The sequence below is a fragment of the Toxorhynchites rutilus genome, chromosome 2, assembly GCF_029784135.1.
Source record: "Toxorhynchites rutilus septentrionalis strain SRP chromosome 2, ASM2978413v1, whole genome shotgun sequence".
Lineage (NCBI taxonomy): Eukaryota > Metazoa > Arthropoda > Insecta > Diptera > Culicidae > Toxorhynchites > Toxorhynchites rutilus.
In genome coordinates, this window is record NC_073745.1 from 277766843 (window position 1) to 277793777 (window position 26935).

A 26935-nucleotide genomic window follows, 5' to 3' on the forward strand; every position below is an offset into this window, starting at 1 on the left:
GTGATTAGTCATTAGATGGTGCGTATCACGTACCAAAGCCGCCCTCTGTGGTTCTGGACGAGATGGCTCCTGTGATATGTATGGCCGAAATAAGGAAAAAAAAGCTCATCAAAGTAATATAAGATAATTATCATTATCGAACACAAGTTTTCTCACCAGAAAAAAAAATTTACCTTAGTATAAAGAAAATATATTTGAAATGGAAAAGGTAATTTTATTTATATTTTTTTATTTTCTGAGTGTTTATTCAACTCATTTCCTTTTCGCTTTAAACCCAACGGAACACGATGCTACATGTCTCAATGCGAATTTCAATTGGGTTAACAGCACCCAATACGATATGTGAAATCACTTTTTCGAATATTCCTTCGTTTTTCCAAATTTTGCTCGTCGCATGAACTTTCCTTGGGACATTTTCCCCGTCGCATTCTTCCTTTCCTTTCCCTTCTTCAGTCAACCCATCGAATGATTCTTATCGGAACAAAAAAAATACTTGTTCATCGCTCCCAACTTATTCGCCAGCACGTATGCAATCAGCAATGCCCACGCTAGTAACAATGAGCACTATCCATTTGTGCGCGTCGTTTGTTAAATGATCGACCACGAGGGTATTTACATGCTGATTTCCCCCAGACACCTTGGATTTGAAATCTCTGTTAAGGAATACATGTCGGTGGGAAAAGCTCCTCCTACTTTCATGTATCTGCAACGCCGATTTCCCCCAGGCAGCTTGGTTTCTGGCGTCGGCCCACTACTCGAAGCGATCGTTAGAAGAGATGGAGCGGCTGAATATCGATGTGGTACTCAGGCCGGCGAACCCGCCCAATGTCTCCCAGCTGCGTCCCATCGAGAATTTCTAGGCAAACCTAAAGCGTAAGATCTACTCCAACAATTTTGTCGTGATAACTGAGAAGGAATTGATAAATAGACGAAGAAACAACTCAAAAATATGTCTACACGCATGTTTTCGTCCACCATAGCGAATGTTCCGGTTAACTGCCGGAAACAACAACTGAAACTGAATTCTTGGTTTTCAGAAACATGTGATTTTTGTTATTCAACTTGTATCCCCAATATGTTCACGAAAGTTATAATCCTATGTCAAACATTTATCACATCGAGTATAAAAATTACTCAACAATTGCTGAGTCTTAATAAAAAAGACCTCAGTATATTTGCTGGCCTTATAAGGAGCATTGGTTTGTGTCGACGATCAGGATTATAAAGTTCATCAAACTGATTATTCCTAATTGGCACCTATCTCGCTATAACTTTCAGTCTACTCCTCCATCAATAAGCAGTAGATAAGCTTGAAGAGTAGTAGAAAAAATGGGGTTCAAAATGATGGACGCCGTGGTTCATATCCCACAGGGGAAAAAATATCCAGTTGAAGGCTTTGATGACGACTGATCGTTCAAAGACGGTATTGAAGCTTTGAAGCGAACTGAATTGAAATTTTGGGTTACGCATTATAGCTTCACATCTGGGGCTTTCAAAAACAATGACTTTCGACGCATATTTAGACTTATTAACGCTTTTCGGCTGTAACATAACCAGGTCTCATCGTGTACATGTTTTATCTCGTAAAGAAATCAATTTATTCAGTAATATTCAAATTTAGTTTATTCAAATTCAGTTCAGTAAAATATCTTAATTAAGTTATGAAGATCACACATTGTCGGATGTTTCCGAAAAAGGGTTTTCTTGTGCCTTCGTATTCGCGGTCTTGGTTAGAGGTACGTCTAAGGTTCCTTTGGTATAAACTGGCCTTCCGTCAGGCCTTTGGTACCACGTAGCTATTATTCGAGGATGTGGAAGTGTGTTATCAAATACTTTACGAACGTATGAATAAGCCTTCGGGGAATCAAAATGTAGCGCAGCTGCGAATCTACGCAAAGTTTCACTACAAGGATGACTATTCGTTCGCGAACGTAACTCCTCAAATAAAGCCTCATTGGATGAATATTGCTGAAAAATGTACAGGAAATATTTGACTCTGTCTACGAGTATAAAAACCAGGGTTATTTACCTGCCATGCGGTACTGGTTACATCGACAAGCAATCCTTTTGACGCGATCTTATTCAAAAGATCCCGCATATTGCTCAATATGTCCTTTGTACGTTTGTGTTGCTTTAATTTTGTTGTTGTTTTTCGAGGCTGTGGTGATAGTTTTCCTTTGACTCCAGGCAAAACAATGAGAACCTCTTCAAATCCTATGTATTCATCTTCGTCGTCGGTCTGCTGAGATACACTGTCAAAAATTACCGGTATGGCAGTATCCTTCAGTCGCCTCCTTCCCTTGACGATGTAGAAATCAGTTTCGAGGAAATGTTTTGAGCATATCCGGAGGCAATTGGAACGAATGTCATGAATAGTATAAACCTTTTTAACAGCATTCGCGATCGAATCCAACCAAGCAATACGTCGTTTCGGATTTTTAGGCATCCTGTGACAGGATATCCACTCATTTCCTGTATCATCCTCGTATTTGTACCCGTGGAAATCACTGTTGCAGCCAGATACAAAGCATTTCATGTTAGATCTAACGAATTGAACAAACTAAAGCTCAAAAACACGACGATCACTGAGATTTTATCCGTAGTCAATTGAACTGCGACCATCAAAACAAAAATTGTTGACATTTGATCTTAGCATTTGTGATACTCAACCCAGACCAATGATATTAGAATAACAGGTAGATTAGAGCCGAGATGAAAAATAGAAGGTGGAAAGATTCACGGGTTTTGCTTGTGTTAAACTTTGATTGTATTAGTAGCCAGGAAGATAAGAAGTTCACATACCAGGCATAACAGTCAGTTACTCAAATGGTACAAAATTGAATGTGTCAACGAATAACGTTGAAAGTGGATATACAGAAAATAATTACATATTTCCAAAAAATATTTTTTGCGTTACATTCATCATTTGAAAAATAAACAGAACATGTCACGAACCAAAATGTTTCATTTTTGTTATTTCTTCTTATATCAGAATTAGTATTCTAATTTTTACTATGTTTGGATTTTAGAGCATCTTCATGGTAGTTTATCTCTTGTTAGCAATTGTAATTCCTTTTTCCACAATTAGGGTGCTGAACACTTCATTCGTCTAAAACTAGGACGGAAGCAGAAAACTTTTCGTCTCAATTTAGGTCATATGGAGTCTATTCAATTTATTTTTCAAGTGCATTTTACGCGGAAAAAAACTTGCTACTTTTTTCTCATGCGCTGTAAAATGTTTTCCGCCAAAGGAAAAAACGATTTTGTAACTCTGACTTTGTTCATTTACGTTTTTGGTCGATGTAACGAGAAGTAAAATAATATTGAAATAAAGTTTAGAACGCCTCAACAATACTGAAATTTCAGTCTCTGCTAAAATTTCAGTTGGGCCCCTATGATTTTGAACGCTAGCATTGATTTAAGAAGAAATACTAATTTGTTCATTTTATCTGCTTATTTTTACTTTTAATAACAACACTTTTCCTATGTAGTGGACTATTATAAGAAAAGTAACATACATAAACAAAATCTGTGACGTCACAGATTTAAAAATCTTCCCACCTTTCATTTTCCATCTCGGAATAGAGCCAACGTGATTTGACGTATACTACAGGCAGGGATGCCAGGTTTGAAGACATTTGACTTACTTTGAATACATTTGATTTTGTGAAGACATTTTGGAGACATTATGAAATATGTGAAGACATTTAGTATGATAGCCCATGTAAATTTTTGAGAGATATTATTTCCATAAAATTCAAACTATTGGCCGAAAAGATCGTCAAAAGCAATGGGGCTTTTGTCTCATTGTCATTCGCTCGCTTTTTATCGCGTATCACTTGTTTACTTTTGTTCTTATTAATCAACGGAGATTTTTATCTCGGGTTTTTTTTTAGTTCAACTAACAATAATCGCACCTCGGATAAACCTCATTGGTTATGATATCGCCACTGCGCAAAGCTAGCCTCAGGGTCATTCACTCGCTTTTTTCAAACTTTTTCAAGCAGGAAATCCACAAGTATATAGAATTAATTCAACAAGAAAGCGACTTTTACTTCAAATATGGATCTGGAGAACTTCAAGCGGTTTGAATACATATTGTCCCTAGATGACATGAGCTCATTTGCATTAGAAAATTTGAATAATTGTGACATTGTATTTTTATTGCTTTGGCCTATATGGGCAATATTCACTCAATCAACGGTATATCAAGCTAATTATTATTTCTAAACTCATGAAATTTAGTTCGCAGTTGTGAAATATATTCTTTGTTCATATTTATTGAAATAAACTTCAAAACCTCAAGGCAAGTTTAGTGAAATGCGCTAAATAACAATGCCAATTAAAATAAACATTGAATAATCCATCAAACTTTGTTCAAAAGAAAGCTATGAATTTTAGTTTCCTTCGATATGATTGTGAAGACATTTGAAGACATATTTTCGTACCATGTGAAGACATTTGAAGACATTTTCTCGTACCATGTGAAGACTTTTGAAAAAATCACCTGGCATCCCTGGCATGGTGAACGATATGTCAGATGGTGGTAAATTCAGGGGTACGACTAAAACGTCAAATCCCTCATATTGCCAGTGTACCCAATATTGCTGCGGTTTACTGACATTTTGGTTCAATCAATTACTGTTGTGTACAACTCGGTGCGGTTATATAGTCGAATAGTGGCTAACTTTAAACTCCATGTTAAATGTGAACACCTCCATATGAAACCGAAATATGAATATCGCTCATGCAGTTAGAATAAAGCAGCGCATTTTTCGATTTCAATCCTCGTAAATGATATGTTGATAAACAAATGACGCCATATTGATTTTGATTTTGGGTAGCCTATATTCAATTGATGTCTAACCCCTGGGTAAATTCAGGGGTTGGACATCAACTGAATATAGGCTACCCAAAATCAAAATCAATATGGCGTCATTTGTTTACCAACATATCATTTGCGAGAATTGAAATCGTTGAAATCACGGAGATAGTAAAAATAAAGAAAAATGCGTTGCTTTATTTCTAACTGCATGAGCGATTTTCATATTTCGGTTTCACATGGAGGTGTTCTCATTTAACATCCACCAGACGTCGACACCATCGCGAATTACAAATTTACCCAGGGGTATGATAACGATGCATAATTTGTATACCAAACTCGTTAGTGTAATCTCTATCAGATTAGAAGACACGAAGCCGGTTTTAAAATTTTAAAATTTGAATGAAAATTTTCACATCAAGTTATCAAGTTAATTATTTATCAAGTTAATTACTTGAAACACGTATTTCTGACTTTCATTCAACCATATAGCTATACAATTCCAAAATTGTTGCTGATTTTTTTGACGTAGGACTACGTCTTTCATTTCTATACCGGGGTGTAAAATCAAAGTTTCGAAAACAGGAAGTGGGTTATATCTATGGTATAACCGCAAGGGTGACGTAGGACTATCGTTGATTTAGAGATAATTTGTATGAAGTTGAATCTGAATTCATTCTGAATGAATGAATATTTGGAGAACTTCGAAAACGAGAGCGTTACGTTGGAGGCACAAAGTTTTATGCATCCAATATTGGATACGGAAATATCCTACTGATGGGGAAGAATAATCTTCAGAAGCTCTCCTGTTGATTGCGATTGATTGAAAAATCACAAAACCTAATGTATTTGGTCACAGTGTTACATGGATAGAAAACATTAAAATAAACTCTTTCACATGAATATATTTTGAAAATTCCCAAAGGAACTGGCAGATTATTTTCCAGCAATGATTAGATCTTTCCGGAACTTTCTCGATGCTGAATGGCATCCTAACGGAAAGAGTTCTGCGCGTGTATGTGTCGATCCTTCGCCATCCACCTCCTCCAGCACGTTAGGCAACGATGTTGTCTTGTCGATGTCCTCACGAAAAATGAATGTGTCTCACCACCAGAATATCGCGTAAGTATGCTTTTTGTGTGTGATTGAATCGAGAGAAGGTGTGGTTTACGATGGCAATTTGGAAGGCAAACTAGAGGGGAATGAACTCTCTGAGCTCGGAACTTTCGGCGACTGAGCAATAATCGATTGCGGGCGCATACAATATTGGATACGGAAATATCCTACTGATGGGGAAGAATAATCTTCTGAAGCTATCCTGTTAATTGCGATTGATTGAAAAACCACAAAACCAAATGTATTTGGTCACAGTGTTACATGGATAGAAAACATTCAATTAAACTCTTTCACATGAATATATTTTGAAAATTCCCAGATGAACTGGCAGATTATTTTCAGTAACGATTAGATATTTCCACATTTTCCTCGATACTGGAAGCCCACCAGTGGTTAATGCTAACTCGATAACCACCTGTTAATAGCAATTGATTGAAACATATTTGGTCACAGTGTAACATGGATAGAAAACATTCAATTAAACTCTTTCACATGAATATATTTTGAAAATTCCCAAAGGAACTGGCAGATTATTTTCAGTAACGATTAGATATTTCCACATTTTCCTCGATACTGGAAGCCCACCAGTGGTTAATGCCAACTCGATAACCACCTGTTAATAGCCGCGCGTGTATGTGTGTGTAGCGATGTCTTCCCAGGGAACCGTTTGTGGCATCACTCTCCTCCTGATAGATTCCCTTCTGGCCTAGGGTGCACAAACAGGCTCTTGGTGACACCGTTCATCCGCGCTTTCATGATAAATAAAGAGCTTCACCGCAACAGCGACAACATGCTCCAATCGCTGTTCAATTAGAACTGAGTGGATTCCCGAGCGCCGCTCGCTTATATACCGATTGGTGATTTCAATAGCCTGTTTTGAAAGCAAATTTAAGACTATTGAAACAAGTTTTTGGATCAAAAAGTAACAAGTATATAACGCGTAGACATTTTATCTTTCGAATGAAGTGTTTATCATACCATTTCGTTCAGTTGTTTAAGAGCTATTAACGCTCAAAATCTCGGTCTCCGGCGTAACGCTTTCGTTTTCGAAACTTTGATTTTACACCCCGGTATAGAAATGAAAGACGTAGTCCTACGTCAAAACGAAAGCGTTACGCCGGAGACCGAGATTTTGAGCGTTAATACCTCTTAAACAACTGAACGAAATGGTATAATAAACATTTCATTCGAAAGATAAAATGTCTACGCGTTCTATACTTGTTACTTTTTGATCCAAAAACTTGTTTCAATAGTCTTAAAATTGCTTTCAAAACAAGCTATTGAAATCACCAATCGGTATATAAGCGAGCGCCGCTCGGAAATCCACTCAGTTCTAATTGAACAGCGATGGGAGCATGTTGTCGCTTTTGTGGTGAAGCTCTTCGTTTATCATGAAAGCGCGGATGAACGGTGTCACCTGTTTATGCACCCTAGGCCAGAAGGGAATCCATCAGGAGGAGAGTGATGCCACAAACGGTTCCCCGGGAAGACATCGCTACACACACATACACGCGCGGAATTCTTTCCGTTTGGCTTTCCATTCAGCATCGAGAAAGTTCCGGAAAGATCTAATCATTTCTGGAAAATAATCTGCCAGTTCCTCTGGGAATTTAAAAATACATTCATGTGAAAGAGTTTATTTGAATGTTTTCTAACCATATAACACAGCGATCAAATACATTTGATTTTGTAATTTTTCAACCAAGTGTAATTAGCAGGAAAGCTTCTGAAGATTATTCTTCCCCATCAGTAGGATATTTCCGTATCCAATATTGTATGCGTAAGCAATCGATTATTGCTCAGTCGCCGAAAGTTTCGAGCTCAGAGAGTTCATTCCCCTCTAGTATGCCTTCCAAATTGCCATCGTAAACCACACCTTCTCTCGATTCAATCACACACAAAAAGCATACTTAAGCGATATCCTGGTGGCGAGACACATTTATTTTTCGTGAGGACATCGACAAGACAACATCGTTGCCTAACGTGCTGGAAGAGGTGGACGGCGAAGGATCGACACATACACGAGCAGAATTCTTTCCGTTTGGATGCCATTCAGCATCGAGAAAGTTCCGGAAAGATCTAATCATTGCTGGAAAATAATCTGCCAGTTCCTCTGGGAATTTAAAAATACATTCACGTGAAAGAGTTTATTTGAATGCTTTCTATCCATGTAACACTGTGACCAAATATGTTTCAATCAAGTGCAATTAACAGATGGTTATCGAATTAGCATTAACCACTGGTGGGCTTCCAGTATCGAGGAAAATGTGGAAATATCTAATCGTTACTGAAAATAATCTACCAGTTCTCCTTGGAATTGAAAATTACATTCAAGCGAAAGAGTTTATTTTAATGTTTTCTATCCATAAAATATCCATATAATACATTTGGGTTTGTGATTTGTCAATCAAGTACAGTTAGCAGGAAAGCTTCTGAAGATTATTCTTCAGAACAAGGTTTTTCGTATCCTATATTGGATGCATGAAACCTTGTGCCTTCAACGTAACGCTCTTGTTTACGAAGTCCCCCAAATATTCATTTATTCATTCATTCAGAATGGATTTAGATTCAACTTCAAACAAATGATCTCTAAATCAACGATAGTCCTACGTCACCCTTGCGGTTATACCATAGATATAACCCACTTCCTGTTTTTCATTATAATGTGCGATTCACATAGAACGTTACGGAAAAGAACGTCTACGTTCCGTCAACGTCTCCACCAATTCACACATGCAGTCAATACTTGCACCAGCACCGTCACGTCAAATGTCAAACGAATGATCTATTCAATGTTTTTCGTGGTGTCGCCATCTACAACAATTTTGAATTGCAATGCCCTCTTTCAAATCAGCATACCTAGAATCAGTCCTAAATTTAGAAAAAAAAACAGGGAAAATCATTGAAATATATTATTTAAATGCCTAAAACCTGTAGTCCCGACCCTTTTTTAACAATAATAATATATAGACTGTTTTTCTCAGCTAGTCGTGAATTGATTTTAACTGAGAAATTTGAAACTGGGAGATATGTTGGCATAAAAAATGCAGCCAAAATCAAAACAAAAGCCGAGACACAAAGCCCAGACAAAAACCCAACGAGCCGTCCGTCTCCGTCAATTATTCTTTTCTACAAATCCTGCCGGTCGTTTTCGTTGAACTTATGCTGACGGGTCGTTACGTTGCCGGTGTATGTGAATGTTTTCATATGAATTGCATGGTAGAATAACTGACGTAACGGAACGTGACGGAGCGTGAACGTGACGTGGATGTTGTATGTGAATCGCACTTAATATAAAATTGTCTTCATAAACAATTTTCGTGTGAGACTTTTTCACCACCTGCAAACAAAAATGTTTTTAATTCAAATAGAATACTAATTTTATATGGAAAAGCTAATTTTCATTCATAATTTTAATTTTGAAAACGTTCATTCCGACTGAAAATCAGCTTTTCGTTGACGCTCCCCTAAACTAGTAAACGAAGCACAATGCCGCCAACGCGGATCGGTGTTTTGAAGAAAACAAATACTTTTGACGTTTGAGATGTTGGCACCAAAAACATGGCGGGTGTCATACAGCTGATAGAAATATTCACTTTTAGCGTCGAAGCCATATACACGGAGAAAATTTGAAATTTCTGTTATGGCTATGCCATATCAAAGGAAGCAGATTGATTATTCAAAAAGTTGTGAACAAGTCGCTCAATGAACATAGCAAAATAAGTGCTATTAAATTAAGTAATATGCGTCACACAAAAACTCGTGTTCATGAAATAACTTGCCTAACTGTTTCACAAAGTTCATGTTAGTTCTATGAAATATTTTGCGCTAATAGAAAGACCGCAACTATATTGAAATCATCTACAAGAACGCCGATTGATGCTCTGCATGGATGTGTAGCAAGAGCCCTATATTTTTATTGTATCTTACACAAAAATAACCCACACAGATAAAATAACGTGCAGAATTACGGCATTTTGTTCACAAAGGGCCTGATCACGAACATCACTGTCACAAGCGCTTTCACGTCACTTACACTTCACTTAATCTTTTTGTGTCTATCATCATTGTCAATAACAGTTGCTTGTAAAAATAAACTTCGTGGAGTGAAAGAGTTCATTTCCGGCCATAAGTGACATGTCAGTTGCATAATTTCGGGCGTTTGGACGATATGTCGGATGCATAATTTCGGACGTTTGAACGTTATGTGGGTAAAATTAATAGCGTATGAGAGATTCCTTTTAATTGATTATATGGTTTAGAATGACAAGTTTCCGATTATACCTCGATGATTCGGTATTTCAATGCCAACTATTCGAACTCATTCCATGAATCATTTGCTTGGTGCGTTAGTTTGCTGAATCAAACGCTGGTTCAAAGATGAGGAGGAATACTTGGTTGCTTTTGAATAATGTAGTTGTTGAACATATGGGAATGTAATTTTATTTTCTCTTTCTATAAATTACTCTAGAGATAAAGCATGACTATCATGAGTTTAATAATCGATATCTCGCATACTCTTGTACTCAGCTCTGTCTTACTCGTTTGAATAGTGAGAAGTATTTTGTATAGGTCAACGTTAAAATCATTTTTAAGAACCGTTTCTACAATTTTGATAAATAATAATATCTTCTATATCTCAGAATAAACCCGAATTTATCCATCGCATGATTAGTATAAACTGAGCTACTCCCATATGGGATTCTGAAGTTTAATACTCTTATCCTTCACATTCTCGCGTAATTTGATATACGGGACATGAAGTTTAATATAATTATTTAAACAGAAACTGGTCAGTAGCGTCGGTCAGAAGCATAATTTTCATATGGAACATCTGATGAGTTTCAAGGAATTTTCCAAAAGCAGAAAATGATTCAGATTTTCTTTATACGGATATCAAAATTATGGAAAAAGAACAAGAGAATAATTTAAAAATTATTAATTTAAAAGCTTTGCAATTTTAAATTCATTTTTTCCTTATTTGAAACTTAAATATTTTTTCATTCAAAGTATGTCTTTAAAACAATATCATTGAAAATATCTATTACGTAAAATCAAAAGATCAATGGCCTTGTTCGATGTAGTTATCGTCCTGATTCGGGTCTTGTCCAACAACTGCGAATGTTTGAGTTACAAAAACCAGCTCAGCTAATGTTGGAAAAACATAACAGAACGAGTTGATAAAATTCCATTCTGTATTCCGTTCGAGTAGATTTGCATTTCGTTCGATCTGTTTCTCTTCGAACATTAAATGGGTAAAATATCAACAAATCAATATTATACATAATCAATCATAATGATCGTTTTGGACCAGTGGCCTCCATTGCCATTTCATGGGGTTGCAACTCTCCGTTATTCTAATCCTTAACATTGAAACAAAAAATCCCTATTCATTTAGGACAATCGAAATTAGACCTTTCGCCATGTTTCAATCGGTCTACGGGAGCTACATTTTTAGTCCTCAATTACATCCCATAGCGCATTTATCGAATCCAAATAAACAAATTTACGAGTAAAGCGGGTAAATTGCTGTTTGTTTATTTTTTCTTTATTAAAAATCAAGACAAGATTCAAAATGTTAGTAAAAAAGCTAAATAAATCCGAAATTAAACTTACTCCATTCCGCGTGACTAGCTTTCACCATCTAAAACACAAGTGACAAATATACTTGTTTTTCCCCGTGACGTGACAGTATCGTGGTGTTCATAATAACACCGAGTTCATCAAAGTTGTCACGACGGATGAATTCTTCCGGATTCTACACACACGGTGGCAGCCGTAGTAACGTTGTACACAATTCACTTCGTTTTCACCGTGAAGTGACGTTCGTAATCAGACCCAAAATCAAAAATTAGAACAATTAATAATCATTAATGAGGTCACATTTAAATATTTAAATTCAAATATTCACACTGAAACATTTACAGTGTACCTCCACTAAGTAACTACTCAATGTTATCTAAAAGATACCTCAGAAAGTATACGTCTAAGAGCTTAAACTTACCATCCCACCTCCCTTGAGCATGGCGAAGGCTCAATCGCCAAAGTTCGCTGTTCGGCCAATGAGTGTCTGTTCGGCTGGTGGATAAGTTTAATTGGATATTCTATTGAGTTGGTTAGCAAAAAAATTTGTTAGTCCACAAAATCTTTGAAAGACCAGGAGAAATGATTTTTTATTTCTTTTTATATTGTTGCCCACTACACCTACACACCAAGTTAAAAATATGCACGTAAATTATTGTAATATCTGAAAGTTTTAGAATGATGTATATCCCATCTATATGCATTGATTTTTCACGATGTTACAGCATGTCAAAAATCACTCAAAAAATTATTTAAATTTTTTGCATCGATTTCAAAAAAGTGTCAAAAACAGGATTTTTATTGTGCTTTACAAAATCCATTGTAATTCTGCAAATATCGCAGTAAGTACCAATGTTTGCAGGCAACTTTTTAGCCTTGTGTATTCCCTAAACATCTGTGAACGTTTCATATTGATACGTTTAGCGGTTTTTTTTTCAAAATTTAGAGTAGATTAGAAGAACATTCGCATCAGAATTACAAAATCCTACGCGACTTTCAGAATGAACGATTCGTAACTTTCGTGTTTATGAGTTTGTGTTTGAACAATCGGCTAGAAAAAATGGCTGAACGCATCAATATAAAACGTTCACAGATATTTAGGGAATACACAAGGCTAAAAATGTATCTGCAAACATTATAACTTACTGCGATATTTGAAAAATTACAGTGAATTTTGTAAAGCACCATAAAAATCCTGTTTTGACACTTTTTTAAAATCGATGCAAAAAATTTCAATAATTTTTTTTCCGTCAAGGTAACAAATTATCCTTGTGCAGAATTCATTGAAGTTTTCAAAACTGCTTGTCGATTTGCGATGCGATGATTGTTTATTGAATAATTCATCATCGAAGACGAAGGGGTAATTTTTCATTCAAACTGAAATATCTCTGGAAAGGTCCTACACGAACGTCCTAGGAACCAAATGAAAGCAGATTGATAAGGTTAATTGGATTTGTTGTTGAGTTTGTTAGCAAAAAATTGTGTTAGTCCACAAAATCTTTGAAAAAAACGTAGAAAAAACGATTTTTCATTTCTTCCCGATATTGTTGCCCACTACAACTATACACACCAAGAGAAAAATGCGTACGTAAAACATTCTAATACCTGAGACTTGTAGATTCAAAATGATGTGCATCTCATCGATATGGGTTGATTTTCCACGAAGTTACAGCATGTCAAAAATCACTTCAAATTTCCGACTTCGCACTCTGTTCTTCTAATTTTTTTTGTAGAGTGTATATCCATTATAATTCATTTACAAAAAAATTTAAAAAATTCATGCAAATTCAGGCAATTTGCACGCTATTTACTAACACTAAAGCGAGCACACCTGATCACTGTCTAAATACGTTGATTCAGGGATACCTACACTTAGAAAAAATCTCGGTAGAAAACTACCAAATACCTTTGGTAATGCAAACATTAGTAGAATGTACATTTTTTTATACATATCATCAACTATCCCACATCCCCACCAGAGGTTATTATATGTGATAGAGATAGAATAATGTTCAAGTTCTTGTCCAATCGATCCATGCTTAATACACGTCTTTATTGTATAGGTCTTGCTACTAACAATTTATGTAATAGTGGTCAAGGACACCATGATATCGAGTACGTTGTTTGGTAGGGTAGAAAATTTGGTACTTTCGTAGTAGCGTCACCGGAGCCGAAATATAATAGATAGCATTTTTATTGTTCGCACTGGCATTCAAATATTATTTGTATTGTTGTTGCCTTGTTGTATGCAGTGTTTTGCCATTTTTTAGTGCTACGAAAATGCGGCCTTTTGCAAGCAAACCTGTGTTCCATCGATTGCTTGGTTAGTTTGAAACATAGGAGACGATTCTCTAGTTAGGTCCGACCGAGCGTTAGCGAGCGTCGGACGGCATACATTTGCCCGGTTAAGTAATTGCAATCTATTGTATTTCGGCTCCGGTGACGCTAATACGAAAGTACCGAAAATTTCATAATGGAAGAAATAAACTGGCTGCCGATTTACTATGCTCACACATACCAGTTCGCGAAATACTCCCTTGATTCCGCGCGGCTAGTAATACCAGGGACAGACATACAGCTGTACTAGCATTGTACGTGTACAGCGTTGTACGAATACAATCGTAGCATGACAGACATACTTTGGTTGTTCATTGTACCGCATGTCAAACTGACAATCAGAAATACGACCAATTTTCACCACATATTTCAATGAAAAAGGTTTTTATTTAGCGTCTAAACTATCAAACACAACAAAGAAGTCTCCAATCTGAGTTATTAACTCGAGAGGAAGCCGATGGAAAGAGTGTTAACCAAGTGTTTTGATTCGGTTTGTTCATGCTACCACTTACCGTCTATGGCGCTGCGCACAGTACAACTGTAACCATGTACAGCGATGAAACAGGTTGGTACAGGTACAGCGATTGTACCGAGTTGCTTGCATGGTTCTAGCGCTGTACATGGAGACAGACATACAATTTTCGAAGTACAACGCTAGTACAGTTGTATGTCTGTCATAAGCATAACATGAGATGACTCAAGGCACGGTATTCCTGCAGGCGAATTGTGTGGCTATAGATTGTCACTGAAAAGTAGAGATGGGCAGAATGGTTCACTTTAATGAAGCGTTCAGTGACCAACCGTTCACTTAAGTGAACTAGTTCTTTTGAGCAGTTCACTCACTCTTTCGTACATTAGAGGGATATGCCATATCATGTATAAAAAGTGTGATATGTTATGTAGGACTGTTCTTTTCATTCAAAAAATGCTGTTTGTTAGCAATAATTATATGTCCGAATTTTGTTAAAAATATCTTAGCAGAATAGAAAATCAAACTATGTTTTTGAATTTTTTTATTTTCAGCACAAACCAGCGTTACGTTGCTTTTCTTCAATGTTTTGCAATAACTGCTATAGCAAAACTACCAAACCGCGAAAGACTTTCTCGAAATGATCGAGCACAATGTGATATAATATAGAAACATTTCGCATTAGCGACAAAAATTTGTATTTACTGTTGAAAAATACTGTTTGAGTCGTTTCGTTTTCAACTGTATTTTTTTTTTGTGAGGTAGATTTGCATGTCTTACTGATCTATTACCCTCAACTTGAAAATATGAAATTAAAACTTTGTTTGATAAATGATCGAACAATCCAATTTTATATTGCGTTTTATTATGAAAACGACAATACCGACATCTTATTTTTATTATTTCATGAGGCTATCTTGTTTCCATTCGTTAATTTGAGGACTATTTACCTTGCAGCAGCATTCGTCTATCACACGTTCACTCGCCTTCCTCTTATACTTATGACAGACATACAGCTGTACTTGCGTTGTACTTCGAAAATTGTATGTCTGTCACCATGTACAGCGCTAGAACCATGCAAGCAACTCGGTACAATCGCTGTACCTGTACCAACCTGTTTCATCGCTGTACATGGCTACAGTTGTACTGTTCGCAGCTCCATAGACGGTTAGTGGTGGGTAGCATGAACAAAACGAATCAAAACATTTGGTATACATTCTTTTCATTGACTTTCTCTTGAGTTAATAACTCAGATTGGAAACATATTTGTTGTGTTCGATAGTTTAGACGCTAAATAAAAACCTTTTTCATTGAAATATTGGTGAAAATACAATGCAATAAATTCAAACTTCTGATTGTCAGTCTGACATGCGGTACAATGTACAACCAAAGTATGTGTGTCATGCTATCGTGGTACCTGTACAACGCTGTACACGTACAGCGCTAGTACAGTTGTATGTCTGTCCATGGTATTATACACCGATCACCATACACAGTTCGTTCTGAACTGTACGCACAGTTCCGTCAGCGGTCATCGTAAACAGTTCGTTCTGAACTGCATACACAGTTCACCGTTCACCGTACAGTTCGTTCTGAACTGAACTGTATACACAGTTCAGCCAGCGGTCTTCGTACACAGTTCGTTCTGAACTGGGTAAGCAGTTCATGTGAACTGTTGCCCAGTAAAAAAGAACGACCGTTCGTTCACTCTTTTTGGTGAACTAGTTCATTTGAACAGTTCATGAACGGTTTGCCCATCTCTACTGAAAAGTAAGGTGGCTTTCACAATAAACAGAGAAAATTTGATATCTCACGTCATTCGTCGCGCGGAATCAAGGGGATTATCTAGCTGATCACTTCAACTTCTACAATCCGTATAAAGGATATTCATTTCATCTAACAAACGGCTCATTGTTCCCAATAACAGTCCTATGTCGAGCTCCCGTCCGTGCCTCTAGGTATGGAACACTCTACTTTTTCATACTTTCCACATTCCAATGGTTTTTCTCCTGAAACAGATTATCAGTCAATGTTTACAGAAAAATAACACCACGTATTCACCCGTTTGTAACCGTATGTCATCTTCCTCCTGTGAATCATCCAAATTACTCTCTCTCTGTTTATTCGTTTCCAACAAACCCGGATGAGTTGCTCGCATGTGCTGTGCGAGCGATGGACGAAGCGTGAACATCTTCGGACAATGTTGACAGGAATATGGCCGTTCACCTGCAAAGGAATGATCATACTGAATGGTTCATTGAACAGAACTGTTTCAACAAACCCGTATGAGTTCGAATGTGGTTTTTGAGCGCTATATTTCGCTTGAACGCTTTCGGACAATGTGGACACGGATAAGGACATTCGCCTGCAAAGGAATGGCTACATGCTGAACGGTTCATTGTCGTAAAACATATCCTAACAAACCCGTATGATTCCGAATGTGCAACACGAGCGCCGAGGAATCCTTAAATGCCTTCGGACAATGTGGACAGGGATACGGACGTTCACCTGGAAACAAATAACTGTTGAGACGTACATAGAACAGATTTAATTACCAACCCGTATGAGATCGAACGTGCACTTTGAGTCCTGATTGTGAGCCAAATGTTTTTTCACACTTATCGCATTTCAATCGCTTTTCTCCTGAAATTAATTATCAGTAAATGTTTACGAGAAAAACACCACACATTCACCCGTTTGTAATCGAATGTGATCTTCCTCCTGCGAGTCCTCCGAATTATCATCTCTCTGTTTCTTCGATTCCAACAAACCCGGATGAGTTTTTCGCATATGCAGGTATAGCATTGAAGAAACCTTAAATGTTTTCTCACAATGTGGACACAAGTAGGGACGTTCACCTGCAAAGGAAAGACCCTTCTGAAATGTTTACTGAACAAAACTGTTCTAGCCAACCTGTATGACTTCGTATGTGGCCTTGGAGCGTCGAATGTTGTATAAATGTTTTCGGACAATGTGGACAAGAATGGGGACGTTCACCTATAAAAAATACTCTGCTGAATGGTTCACCATGGTAGAACAGATACAACTTACCCGTATGAGTTCGAATGTGCTTCATGAGCGTTGAAGATTCCCTAAATGTTTTCTGACAATGTGGACACAGAAATGATCGTTCACCTGCAAATAAATGAACCCTCTGAATGGTTTATGGAATTGAATTTTTCGTTACCAACCCGTATGAGTTCTCATGTGCAATCTGACGCCGTGTTTTGAGGTGAATGTTTTTTTACAAATATCACACTTGAACGGTTTCCAGCCTGAAACAAGTTCATAGATTCGGATCAGTACATACTCATCTGTGTGTAACCACCGTTTTTGGTCTTCCATCGAACTTTCGTTCGCGAAACCTTTCTTACGTTTTTGACTGAGTGAAGGTGAGTGAACCTCCTTGTGTGAAGCATCCACATCACTTTTTCTTTGTGCATTCGTTCTAGCCACCGGATTTATTGATTCATCATCGTTTTCTTCGACCATTCCGTTAATGAAGAACACCTCTCCGTTTTCTCCCTTGATTTGTATTTCGGCTTTCTGTTCAATTGGCCCAACATTCACTATTGGAAATGCCTCAAAAATGGTTCCATTATCCGACAGCTCGTGGTCCTCAATCATTAACTCTGGATCCACCTTGATGTTATCTATCGGTTTGGCACTGGGCAAAATTTGGAAACAGCTCTCGGGAATGTCGTTGACGGTAATGAAGTCTTGGCGGCATTTTCCACATGTTGGATAACTACTCAACTGAGAAATGGGACTGCTCAACTTCTCCATGATATCTTTTAGCTTCTGCTGTTGGTGAGAGGGGATCAGTACGTGATGGAATTGCTCATTGCATATATTGGAGCAAAAGCTACACTGGTACCTATTAATATGAATTATGGTCAATGTCATTTCAATTATCACCAATATTTTTGTATTTGTTCGATTCATAATAAATTGCTGGTGAAGATTTACCAAAACATGCCTTGTTATTTTGGTAAATGTAATGAAAATAAGCCACATCGCCGTAAGGAGTAAAATTTAATATGCAGTGGTTTTCCAACCATTTCCCCAATATACTTACAGATTATTTCTAACAGACGCCATATCACTTTTCCAGTCTTATTTATTCAAATTATTAAATTAAAACTCAAAATTCTCCCGTAATAAATTCACATAAATTCTAAAACTGGCGATATTTCTGAAACAAACAAAACAAACCAGTTTGTGTACAATTTGAATCTTTTGAGCCGAGACCAATGATACACATGAGGTGGAGTAGCAGGCAAAGTATATTTGTATTGGTAAACAAAATATGGTGTCCTCATTATCTGCATTCAGTATGAAATGTATTGGTTGGGAAATAAGTTCTTATTTTTATATTTCTTTAATTTTACATCAGTATGTCTGCTGTTTGGCAAAAGGGTAGTTATTCATTCTGTTCGTGTACGACGAATAAATTATTCAGTCATCAACCATATCCAACTCGGCAGTAAATCGAGTGCTTACTGTATTGGGCATTGATTGCACAGTTACACCCCATCGATGCCTGCCGCAATTATGAGTTCCGGGACCCCTCGATATAAAAGGGATTGTTGTAGATGTAGGAGGCTCTATTGTTCCAGTCGCTTTAGTTAGCAGCAGCAGTCCAACCATCATACCGTTTCTCTCATCATTTATATTAAATATTGTGTTAATTAGATCGTAGTGTAGTAAATTAGATAAATGAAATAAAAATTGAAATTGTGCTTACCTGGGAATCCTTGGAATACGCGCCAAACCACCTGAAAAGAAAAGGAAGAAAAACTCACCGTTGTGTCCGCTGATACCTGGAATTTGTCCATTCAACTGAGCCGTCGACATCTGGTCCTTCGAACCGGATCAGCGTCGAACTCCGCTGATCCACACCCAGCCCTGTGAGTTGGTACGGACTGTACCCTAAGATACGTCATTAGAGGAAAGGAGAACTCGAAAAAATCTCCATCTTGCTGTTGTATGCTACCGCATGCTGATTTTGCTGATTTTGCTGATGCTGGAATACTGCTGCTGAAAGTCAACCACCTAAATTGAAGACGGTCACATCTGAAACTTACAAGGCATTTATTTGCCTCAATAAGGTAATTGAGGTTCCATCTTTTCTTACTCTCCCAGTCAGGGCTACGCGGTCTTCTGATTTACAGATCCTTCCATCATCATGTCCACGGATCGTCGCATCAAGGGACTCAAGCTGCGACAAAAAAGCCTACTGACATCTTTCAACGCTATCAGGAAATTCGTTGACGATTACGACGATGATAGAGATGCAAATGAAGTTCCGGTCCGTCTGGAGAGCATCATCAAGCTCTGGGTCGACTTCAACACCGTGCAGATGGAGCTTGAGAGTCTCGACGAAGGAATTCTTGACGAGCAGCTGAAATTACGTACGGAAGTCGAGACGGCGTACTGTCGAGTTAAGGGTTTACTTCTGGCCAACAATAAATCGAACCTCCTGCATGTACCGAGTTCTCCCTCAGCTGGATATGTCCCTCCATCGTCATCGCACGTGCGCTTGCCCGACGTAAAACTTCCCGTATTCAATGGAAACCTAGATACCTGGTTGAACTTCCATGATCTGTATATTTCGCTTGTGCACTCGTCGGTCGAACTTTCCAATATACAAAAGTTCTACTACTTGCGGTCATCGTTGTCAGGAGACGCGCTAAAGTTAATACAAACGATTCCAATTAGTTCTAACAATTACGTCGTGGCTTGGAATCTTCTTATTGAGCATTTCCAAAATCCTGTGCGCCTCAAACAGTCATATGTAGATGCTTTGTTCGAGTTTCCATCGGTTAAAAAGGAGTCAGCAACAGAATTGCATTCATTAGTGGAAAAATTTGAGGCAAACGTCAAAGTTCTTCAACAATTAGGAGAAAAAACGCAGTTTTGGGATGTTTTGCTGGTCCGAATGTTGAGCAGCCATCTAGATTCTACGACGAGGAGAGACTGGGAAGAATTTTCTGCCTCTAAGGACACAGCCACGTTTAAGGATCTGACGTCATTCATTCAACGAAGAGTTACCGTGCTGCAAGCCATCCAGGGAAGTAAACCCGAAGCTCAGTCAGTCATCCAGCCGAAGAAACCAATCCAACGCCCAGTTACTAGCCATGGAGCGACTCAAATAAATCCGAGGAAGTGTGTCCTATGCGCGGAGCATCACCCTCTTTATCAATGCATCACGTTTGCCAAGCTGAATAGTGAAGAAAAGGAGAAGGAAGTTCGTCGTCATCGACTCTGCCGCAATTGCTTGCGAAAAGGTCATTTTATTAAAGAATGTCCGTCATCCAGTAGTTGTAGGAGGTGCCGCGGCCGACATCATACACAACTTTGTCCTGGTATACCGCCGTCTACCACAGAAGAAATGAAACGGCCAACGGAACCATCCAAAAGTGAACTACCTACACCCTCAGCGTCGGCCACCGTGGTCGAATCCGTCAGTTACTCTTCATTTGGGCTCCAACGGAAGACTGTTTTGCTTGCTACAGCTAGTCATCGTAGTTGACGACAAAGGAGTCGAACATGTGGCACGGGCTCTGTTGGACTCCGGAAGTGAATGCTGTTTCATCACTGAATCATTTTCGCAGCGGATCAAAGCATACCGCAGCAAAATTCAACTTCCGATTGTTGGTATCGGTCACTCAACAACGCATGCTCGCCAGAAACTTCTCACTACTGTATGATCTCGTTCTGATAAGTTCTCCGTCAGATTAGAGTTTCTCGTTTTGCCACGCATTACCGTTGAGCTGCCGTCGATCTCCATTCCTCGTCTTGGCGTCGTTTTGTACAACTAGTTCCATTGATATCATTCTAGGAGCACAAATGTTTTTTGACTTGTTCAAGGTTTCGGGTCGCATTCCCCAGTGCTCGTGAACTCCGTGCTTGGCTGGGTAGTGTCGGGAAAGTCCACATCCGGTCAGTCATCTGCTCCCGTGATTGCAAACGTCGCAACCGTCGAAAATTTACAGTGCCTTATGGAAAAGTTTTGATCCATTGAAGAGGACACCGCATCTATGTGCTACTCCGTAGAAGAAACCGCGTGTGAAGAACACTTCCGTCGTACAATCACTCGCAATCCAGATGGTCGCTACGTAGTGCGCCTTCCTTTGAAGCAAGAAGTACTCTTGGGCTTGGTCGACAACCGACGCACCGCTCTTCGAAGATTTCACCATCTTGAAGGTCGCCTTATACGCAACACGGAGCAGCATCAGCAGTATCGAACGTTTCTAGAGGATTATTATGCTCTTGGCCACATGCAACACGTGTTTGATCATGAAAATCCACCCCGTCCCTGCTACCATCTTCCGCACCACGCAGTAATACGGGAGGACAGCTCGACAACGAAACTGCGTGTGGTCTTCGACGCGTCGTGCAAAACCCCGAACGGACCATCGCTAAACGACGCTCTCATGGTGGGTCCTATTGTCCAGGAAGAACTCCGCTCAATCATTATGCGTTCTCGGACACACCAAGTGATGTTGATCGCCGACATCAAGCAGATGTATCGTCAAGTTTTGGTGGACAACCAAGACACACCGCTGCAACGAATCGTCTGGAGATCCTCTCCCAACAACTCAATCGAAACATACGAGCTGAAGACTGTCACCTACGGCACCGCTAGCGCTCCATATCTCGCTACGAGAGTTCTCCAACAACTAGCCGACGACGAAAAAGATAATTATCCCGAAGCGGTCGACGTGCTGCGTAGAGATTTCTATGTTGATGACCTTTTCTCTGGAGGACGTAACACGACGGAGGCTTCTAACCTCCGCCGACAACTCGAAGCTCTTCTCTCCAAGGGCGCATTCGAACTTCGCAAATGGGCATCTAATGAGCCAGCCGTTCTTGAGAACGTACCGCCCGAAAACCGTGCTTTCAAAGCTTCAGTTGATTTCGAACGAGACCAATGTATTAAAACACTCGGATTGCATTGGGAACCGACAACTGACCAGCTTCGGTACAAAATCCAGCTTCCGTCTACAGAAGATTCTCCCCTCACTAAACGCATCGCACTTTCCTACATCGCTCGACTGTTCGACCTGCTAGGCCTAGTGGGCCCAGTTGTAACTACCGCCAAAATCTTCATGCAAACACTGTGGACGCTGAAGGATAACGACGGTAGGACTTGGAGTTGGGACGCTGAGCTCCCTCCGAATCTGAAGGAACGCTGGTACGAGTATCAATCGCAACTCCCACGGCTGAACGACCTGCGTATCAACCGCTGCATTCTGATTCCGAATCCAGAAAAGGTACAGCTACATTTTTTCTCCGACGCTTCGGAACGCGCATACGGAACATGTGTCTACGTTCGATCTACTAACGCTACCGGCGCTGTCAAAGTTTCCCTTCTCACTGCAAGGTCTAAGGTAGCTCCTTTGAAAAATCAAAGTATTCCCCGATTAGAGCTGTGTGGGGCTCTCTCGTCCGCCGAGTTGTACGAAAGAGTGACGTCATCGCTTCAAACACCAGCAGAAACCTACTTCTGGGTCGATTCGACTATTGTCATCTGCTGGCTCAAATCGTGTCCATCGGCGTGGACTACTTTTGTCGCAAATCGCGTCTCCAAAATCCAGACCAAAACACGGAACTGCTCATGGAATCACGTAGCGGGTCAACAGAACCCCGCAGACCATATTTCTAGAGGGCTTCCGGCTGAAACGCTCCTCATTTCCCAGCTTTGGTGGCAGGGTCCACACTGGTTGAAAAATGATCCCAGTGAATGGCCCATTCAGCAACAAGATAGTACACCTCATCTCGGGGCGCTCGTAGAAGCGAGAAAAACATCACCTGCAGTCGCCTCCGCATCTGTTGAACCTACGTTCGTCGATCATTTAGTAGCACGATTCTCAAACTTCCAGCGTTTAGTTCGAGCAGTAGCCTACTGTTATCGGTTTGTACGGAACAGCAGGCGAAAGTTACCAGATGAATCAACAGCGACCTACTTAACAACAGACGAGCGGAAGGAAGCGGAAGCAGTCATCATTCGTTTGATCGAGCAGCAGACCTTCAGTTGCGAGTACAACAGCCTGGAAAGAGCACAACCTGTACATCCGAAATCTCGCATCCGATGGTTCGATCCGTTCTAGGGAGCAGACAAGCTCATTCGCATTGGTGGCAGGTTGGGGAAAACTACGCAGCATTATGATAGCAAGCACCAGATTTTACTCCCCGCCTCGCATCAGTTCTCGGTTCTACTCGTTCGCTACTACCACGAACAGCATTTGCACGCAGCGCCCCAACTACTCCTGAATCTTCTCCGTCTACGATACTGGATCACAGGGGCCAGAAACCTGGCAAAACAAGTGGTCCACAAATGCGTTATTTGTATCAGAGCGCGCCCGAAATTGTTAGAGCAATTCATGGCTGAACTTCCAGCGTCTCGAGTCACCGCAGCTCGACCATTCTCCGTGACTGGCGTTGACTATTGGGGACCAATTCAACTGAAACCACCGCATCGACGAGCTGTACCCATAAAAGCATATGTTGCAGTCTTTGTGTGCTTTGTCACAAAGGCTGTCCACATAGAGTTGGTTGCTGACCTGAGTACGGCAAAATTCATCGAAGCTTTTCGCAGGTTCGTCTCCCGTCGAGGTTTGTGTGCAGAAATGTATAGCGACAATGGTCGAAACTTCGTCGGTGCAGCAAACGAACTCCGCCAGCTCGTTCGTAGCGAATCACATCAAAAGGCAATCGCTCAAGAATGTACCAACAATAGTATACGCTGGCATTTCAATCCGCCCAAAGCCTCACACTTTGGTGGCCTGTGGGAGGCCGCAATAGCATCAGCGCAGAAGCACTTTGTGCGAGTTCTAGGTACACACACGCTCGCTTATGATTCGATGGAAACATTGCTGACGCAAATTGAGTGCTGCCTGAATTCTCGCCCGCTCGTGGCCCTCGCCGACGATCCGTCTGACTTAGAGGCACTCACACCAGGTCATTTTCTGACTGGTTCTGCCCTAAAAGCCGTTCCAGACATTGATGTAGCCGAAATTCCGTTCAACCGACTTCGACAATGGCAACAAACTCAAAAATTATTCCAGCAGGTATGGAGGAGGTGGCATCTGGAATACCTGTCGACACTGCAATCGCGAACTAAATGGTGCAAACCGCCTATCAGCATCGAAAAGGGACAGCTGGCGATCATAAAGGATGATAATTCACCACCGATGAATTGGCCAACCGGAAAAATTATTGAAACCCATCCGGGCGACGACGGAACAACTCGAGTAGTCACGCTACAAACTCCGAGTGGTCGATATACTCGGCCTATTTCAAAAATATGCCTGCTCCCGATAGCGTCTGCAGAAGAGAAGACATCATCCATTTGTCGCATTGTGCATCTCCATTGCTCATGAAACAAGCGCTGCATCCATAAGTTCAATGAACACAGTAACATCACCCGCAGAAGAATACCACCAAGAGTTCATTCACTTCCAACGCCTGCCGACTATGCATACTCACCGCTTGTAACTATCGTACATGTTGTACCCTCGCTACACCCAGCTGAAATCAATACTCACCCGGTCAAGGACATACCTTCATCAAAACAACGGCTTCGTCGCAGCTCTCCATCGCATCGCATTCCACAACCGAATCATCAATCCTGTTTCCGTTCTCTTCATGATGATACTTACCTGATCGTGTGGCTGCACCTGAAATAAAACGATTGTGTTTTGGACAATCGTGGTTTTGGACAATTGGTGTGTTTGGACAATGCTTGATATTTCACAATTATTCATTTCTTTACCTCAAGAAAATGTTGTTCCTTGTGATAGATGTAAAATCTCGATTTTATATACCATTATCAAATAAAGTCGCAATTCGGTATAATAAACATCAATTTTATGATGTACATTGTCGTAAAATTAATTTAATCCGCATCATATGCGTATATTACGCTGATGCAGTTTGTGTGTCGCATAAGCGTATAATTTAAATCGATTCAGTACTGTAGTGAATCGTGTTGCATGCTGAAGAAAATCATGAAACAGTAAATCATATTAGATCCTAATGAAGAACATATTACATCATATTGAAATGTCAATGAAATGCTGATGCACTCGAAAATTTTAACCGCTGTTGAATTAAATTTCAGATAGCCGCGCGAGATAGCTGGTGGATGCTAATTCAGACGACCGGAGTTCGAACCCACATCGGAGCAGTTTCACATCAATCTGTGCCATTTTAAACATTCATATTCCACTCCCAGCACAAGTCAATCAAACAATTATTATTTCTACAAACATAAATACTGATATATAAAAATGGCGGTTTGTGAGGCTATAATAAACATTTCACGAAAATATTCTGCGTCCTTTTTTTTTCAATGTCTGTAATAAATCGTATATGAATATGGCAAAAGTCGTATTTGGTGCTTTGACTATTTATGAATATATTCATACTAGATCGCAATTCAATTTCAACATAATCGCTATTATAGCCGGTCAAAGCTGCATATTCATCCGAACAAATTCGGTAAGCATTTGCCATGTATGTATATGGCCTCCACTGTTGCATGCATATGCATATGTTAGGCGCATTATATGCTAACCAAATTTAAGGGCATATGATGTTATGCATACGCTTGATATGCGATTTAATGTTTGCCGGATTTTATGCTATAAAGGTTCACGCAAAAGTATTAATAAACGGCGTGCAAAATAGCTTGCAATTTGTGAGGAATTTCAATCATAATTCATGTTCACTTCGTCTCCGAGGTCAATTTTGTGTAAAAACATATAGAAAAATGGATTTATATCAACTAAATTAACAAGTTTTTCAGAGTTTTTGAACACAACCCTATACGCTAATTTATTTGTGTGAGTAATTTTCGTGTACAATACAAAAAATCTGGCTCACCTGTACTGCCGTTCTGCGCATAGTTGTCCCATGTTACTTTTTGACGATTTTCACTTTTCTGCATAAAACGTTGTTTTATGCATAATCTTACAAAAAAACACCATAAAACATATAGTTTATTCCCTACTTATAAAAAAAACATCAAGCTCTATTGTCCCATGTTGATATTCTATTCACAACTGTCCCACCATGTATTTTTTGTAGATTGTTATCGAAGTCGGTTCAAGTACAAGAATTTCATGTCACACTTTCAACAGGTCTAATGCAATATTTTCTGGTTTGGAAGAACGAATTAATTCTCAAACAGATAAGAAAAAGTTTAACAGAACACGTGTACACCTTGTTAGCGAATGCGTAATAACAATTAGATTTATATTCTGCGAAGGTGTCGCAGATCACTCATTTCTTCATAAAACGATGTTTCTATGCATAATCTTTCGGAAAAACACAAAAAAATTATTGTTTGTTCCCAGTATATCAAAAAACAACATCAAGTTCAATTGTCCCATGTTGATATTCTAGGCACAACAGTCCCACCATGAATTTTTAAACCCGTAATCAAGCTTGATTGATTCAGTGAGGGGATCTCATCACATTTCATTAAAAAATAGTATAGTGCGTATAAAAAACCCGGTGTATTGCTAAATTGAAATGCTTAAAGCTTTTGGTAGACAAATATGTGAGAAAACTTTGTTTGCGTTTTTCTCAGTTGCTGA

General features: G+C 39.3%; 4 protein-coding genes and 1 pseudogene across 5 annotated transcripts; 2 read left to right on the forward strand and 3 right to left on the reverse strand.

Annotated features, from left to right (window-relative positions):
• Positions 1 to 1586: 1586 nt before the first annotated feature.
• LOC129769287 (uncharacterized) lies at positions 1587 to 2814 on the reverse strand. 2 transcript variants are annotated; one of them, XM_055771425.1, is made up of 3 exons: positions 2384 to 2814; positions 2030 to 2299; positions 1587 to 1968 (listed from the first exon to the last, which is right to left on the reverse strand). In XM_055771425.1, exons 1-3 carry the CDS (start codon positions 2534 to 2536, stop codon positions 1669 to 1671), a joined length of 723 nt encoding a protein of 240 aa, XP_055627400.1. In that variant the 5' UTR covers positions 2537 to 2814; the 3' UTR covers positions 1587 to 1668. The 2 variants fall into 2 exon arrangements, with proteins under 2 accessions (XP_055627400.1, XP_055627399.1); XM_055771424.1 differs by having other exon boundaries at positions 2030 to 2803.
• A 1068-nt stretch (positions 2815 to 3882) lies between these two features.
• Positions 3883 to 3962, reverse strand: LOC129772201 (U4 spliceosomal RNA; annotated as a pseudogene).
• Positions 3963 to 16145: 12183 nt separating this feature from the next.
• Positions 16146 to 18564, reverse strand: LOC129770436 (zinc finger protein OZF-like). Its single transcript, XM_055773274.1, has 11 exons — positions 18406 to 18564; positions 17702 to 18204; positions 17519 to 17602; positions 17379 to 17462; positions 17241 to 17324; positions 17021 to 17185; positions 16887 to 16970; positions 16752 to 16835; positions 16609 to 16692; positions 16389 to 16553; positions 16146 to 16336 (listed from the first exon to the last, which is right to left on the reverse strand). Exons 1-11 carry the CDS (start codon positions 18426 to 18428, stop codon positions 16257 to 16259), a joined length of 1440 nt encoding a protein of 479 aa, XP_055629249.1. The 5' UTR covers positions 18429 to 18564; the 3' UTR covers positions 16146 to 16256.
• A 2806-nt stretch (positions 18565 to 21370) lies between these two features.
• LOC129766915 (uncharacterized) lies at positions 21371 to 23443 on the forward strand. The gene has a single exon (XM_055767514.1). It carries the CDS (start codon positions 21371 to 21373, stop codon positions 23441 to 23443), a length of 2073 nt encoding a protein of 690 aa, XP_055623489.1.
• A 519-nt stretch (positions 23444 to 23962) lies between these two features.
• On the forward strand, positions 23963 to 24715 carry LOC129766916 (uncharacterized). The gene has a single exon (XM_055767515.1). The coding sequence runs from the start codon at positions 23963 to 23965 to the stop codon at positions 24713 to 24715; it is 753 nt and encodes a 250-aa protein (XP_055623490.1).
• Positions 24716 to 26935: the final 2220 nt, after the last annotated feature.

Coding starts and splice junctions, on each gene's coding strand:
- LOC129769287 (XM_055771424.1), bottom strand. CDS start 2,536: ATGAAATGCTTTGTATCTGGCTGCAACAGTGATTTCCACGGGTACAAA. Junction 1,969..2,029: donor TAACCAGTACCGCATGGCAG/GTAAATAACCCT, acceptor TACATTTTTCAG/CAATATTCATCCAATGAGGC.
- LOC129770436 (XM_055773274.1), bottom strand. CDS start 18,428: ATGGCGTCTGTTAGAAATAATCT. Junction 17,603..17,701: donor ACCTTCACTCAGTCAAAAAC/GTAAGAAAGGTT, acceptor AACTTGTTTCAG/GCTGGAAACCGTTCAAGTGT. Junction 16,693..16,751: donor GCACATTCGGAATCATACGG/GTTTGTTAGGAT, acceptor ATTCCTTTGCAG/GCGAATGTCCTTATCCGTGT.
- LOC129766915 (XM_055767514.1), top strand. CDS start 21,371: ATGTGCTACTCCGTAGAAGAAACCGCGTGTGAAGAACACTTCCGTCGT.
- LOC129766916 (XM_055767515.1), top strand. CDS start 23,963: ATGTATAGCGACAATGGTCGAAACTTCGTCGGTGCAGCAAACGAACTC.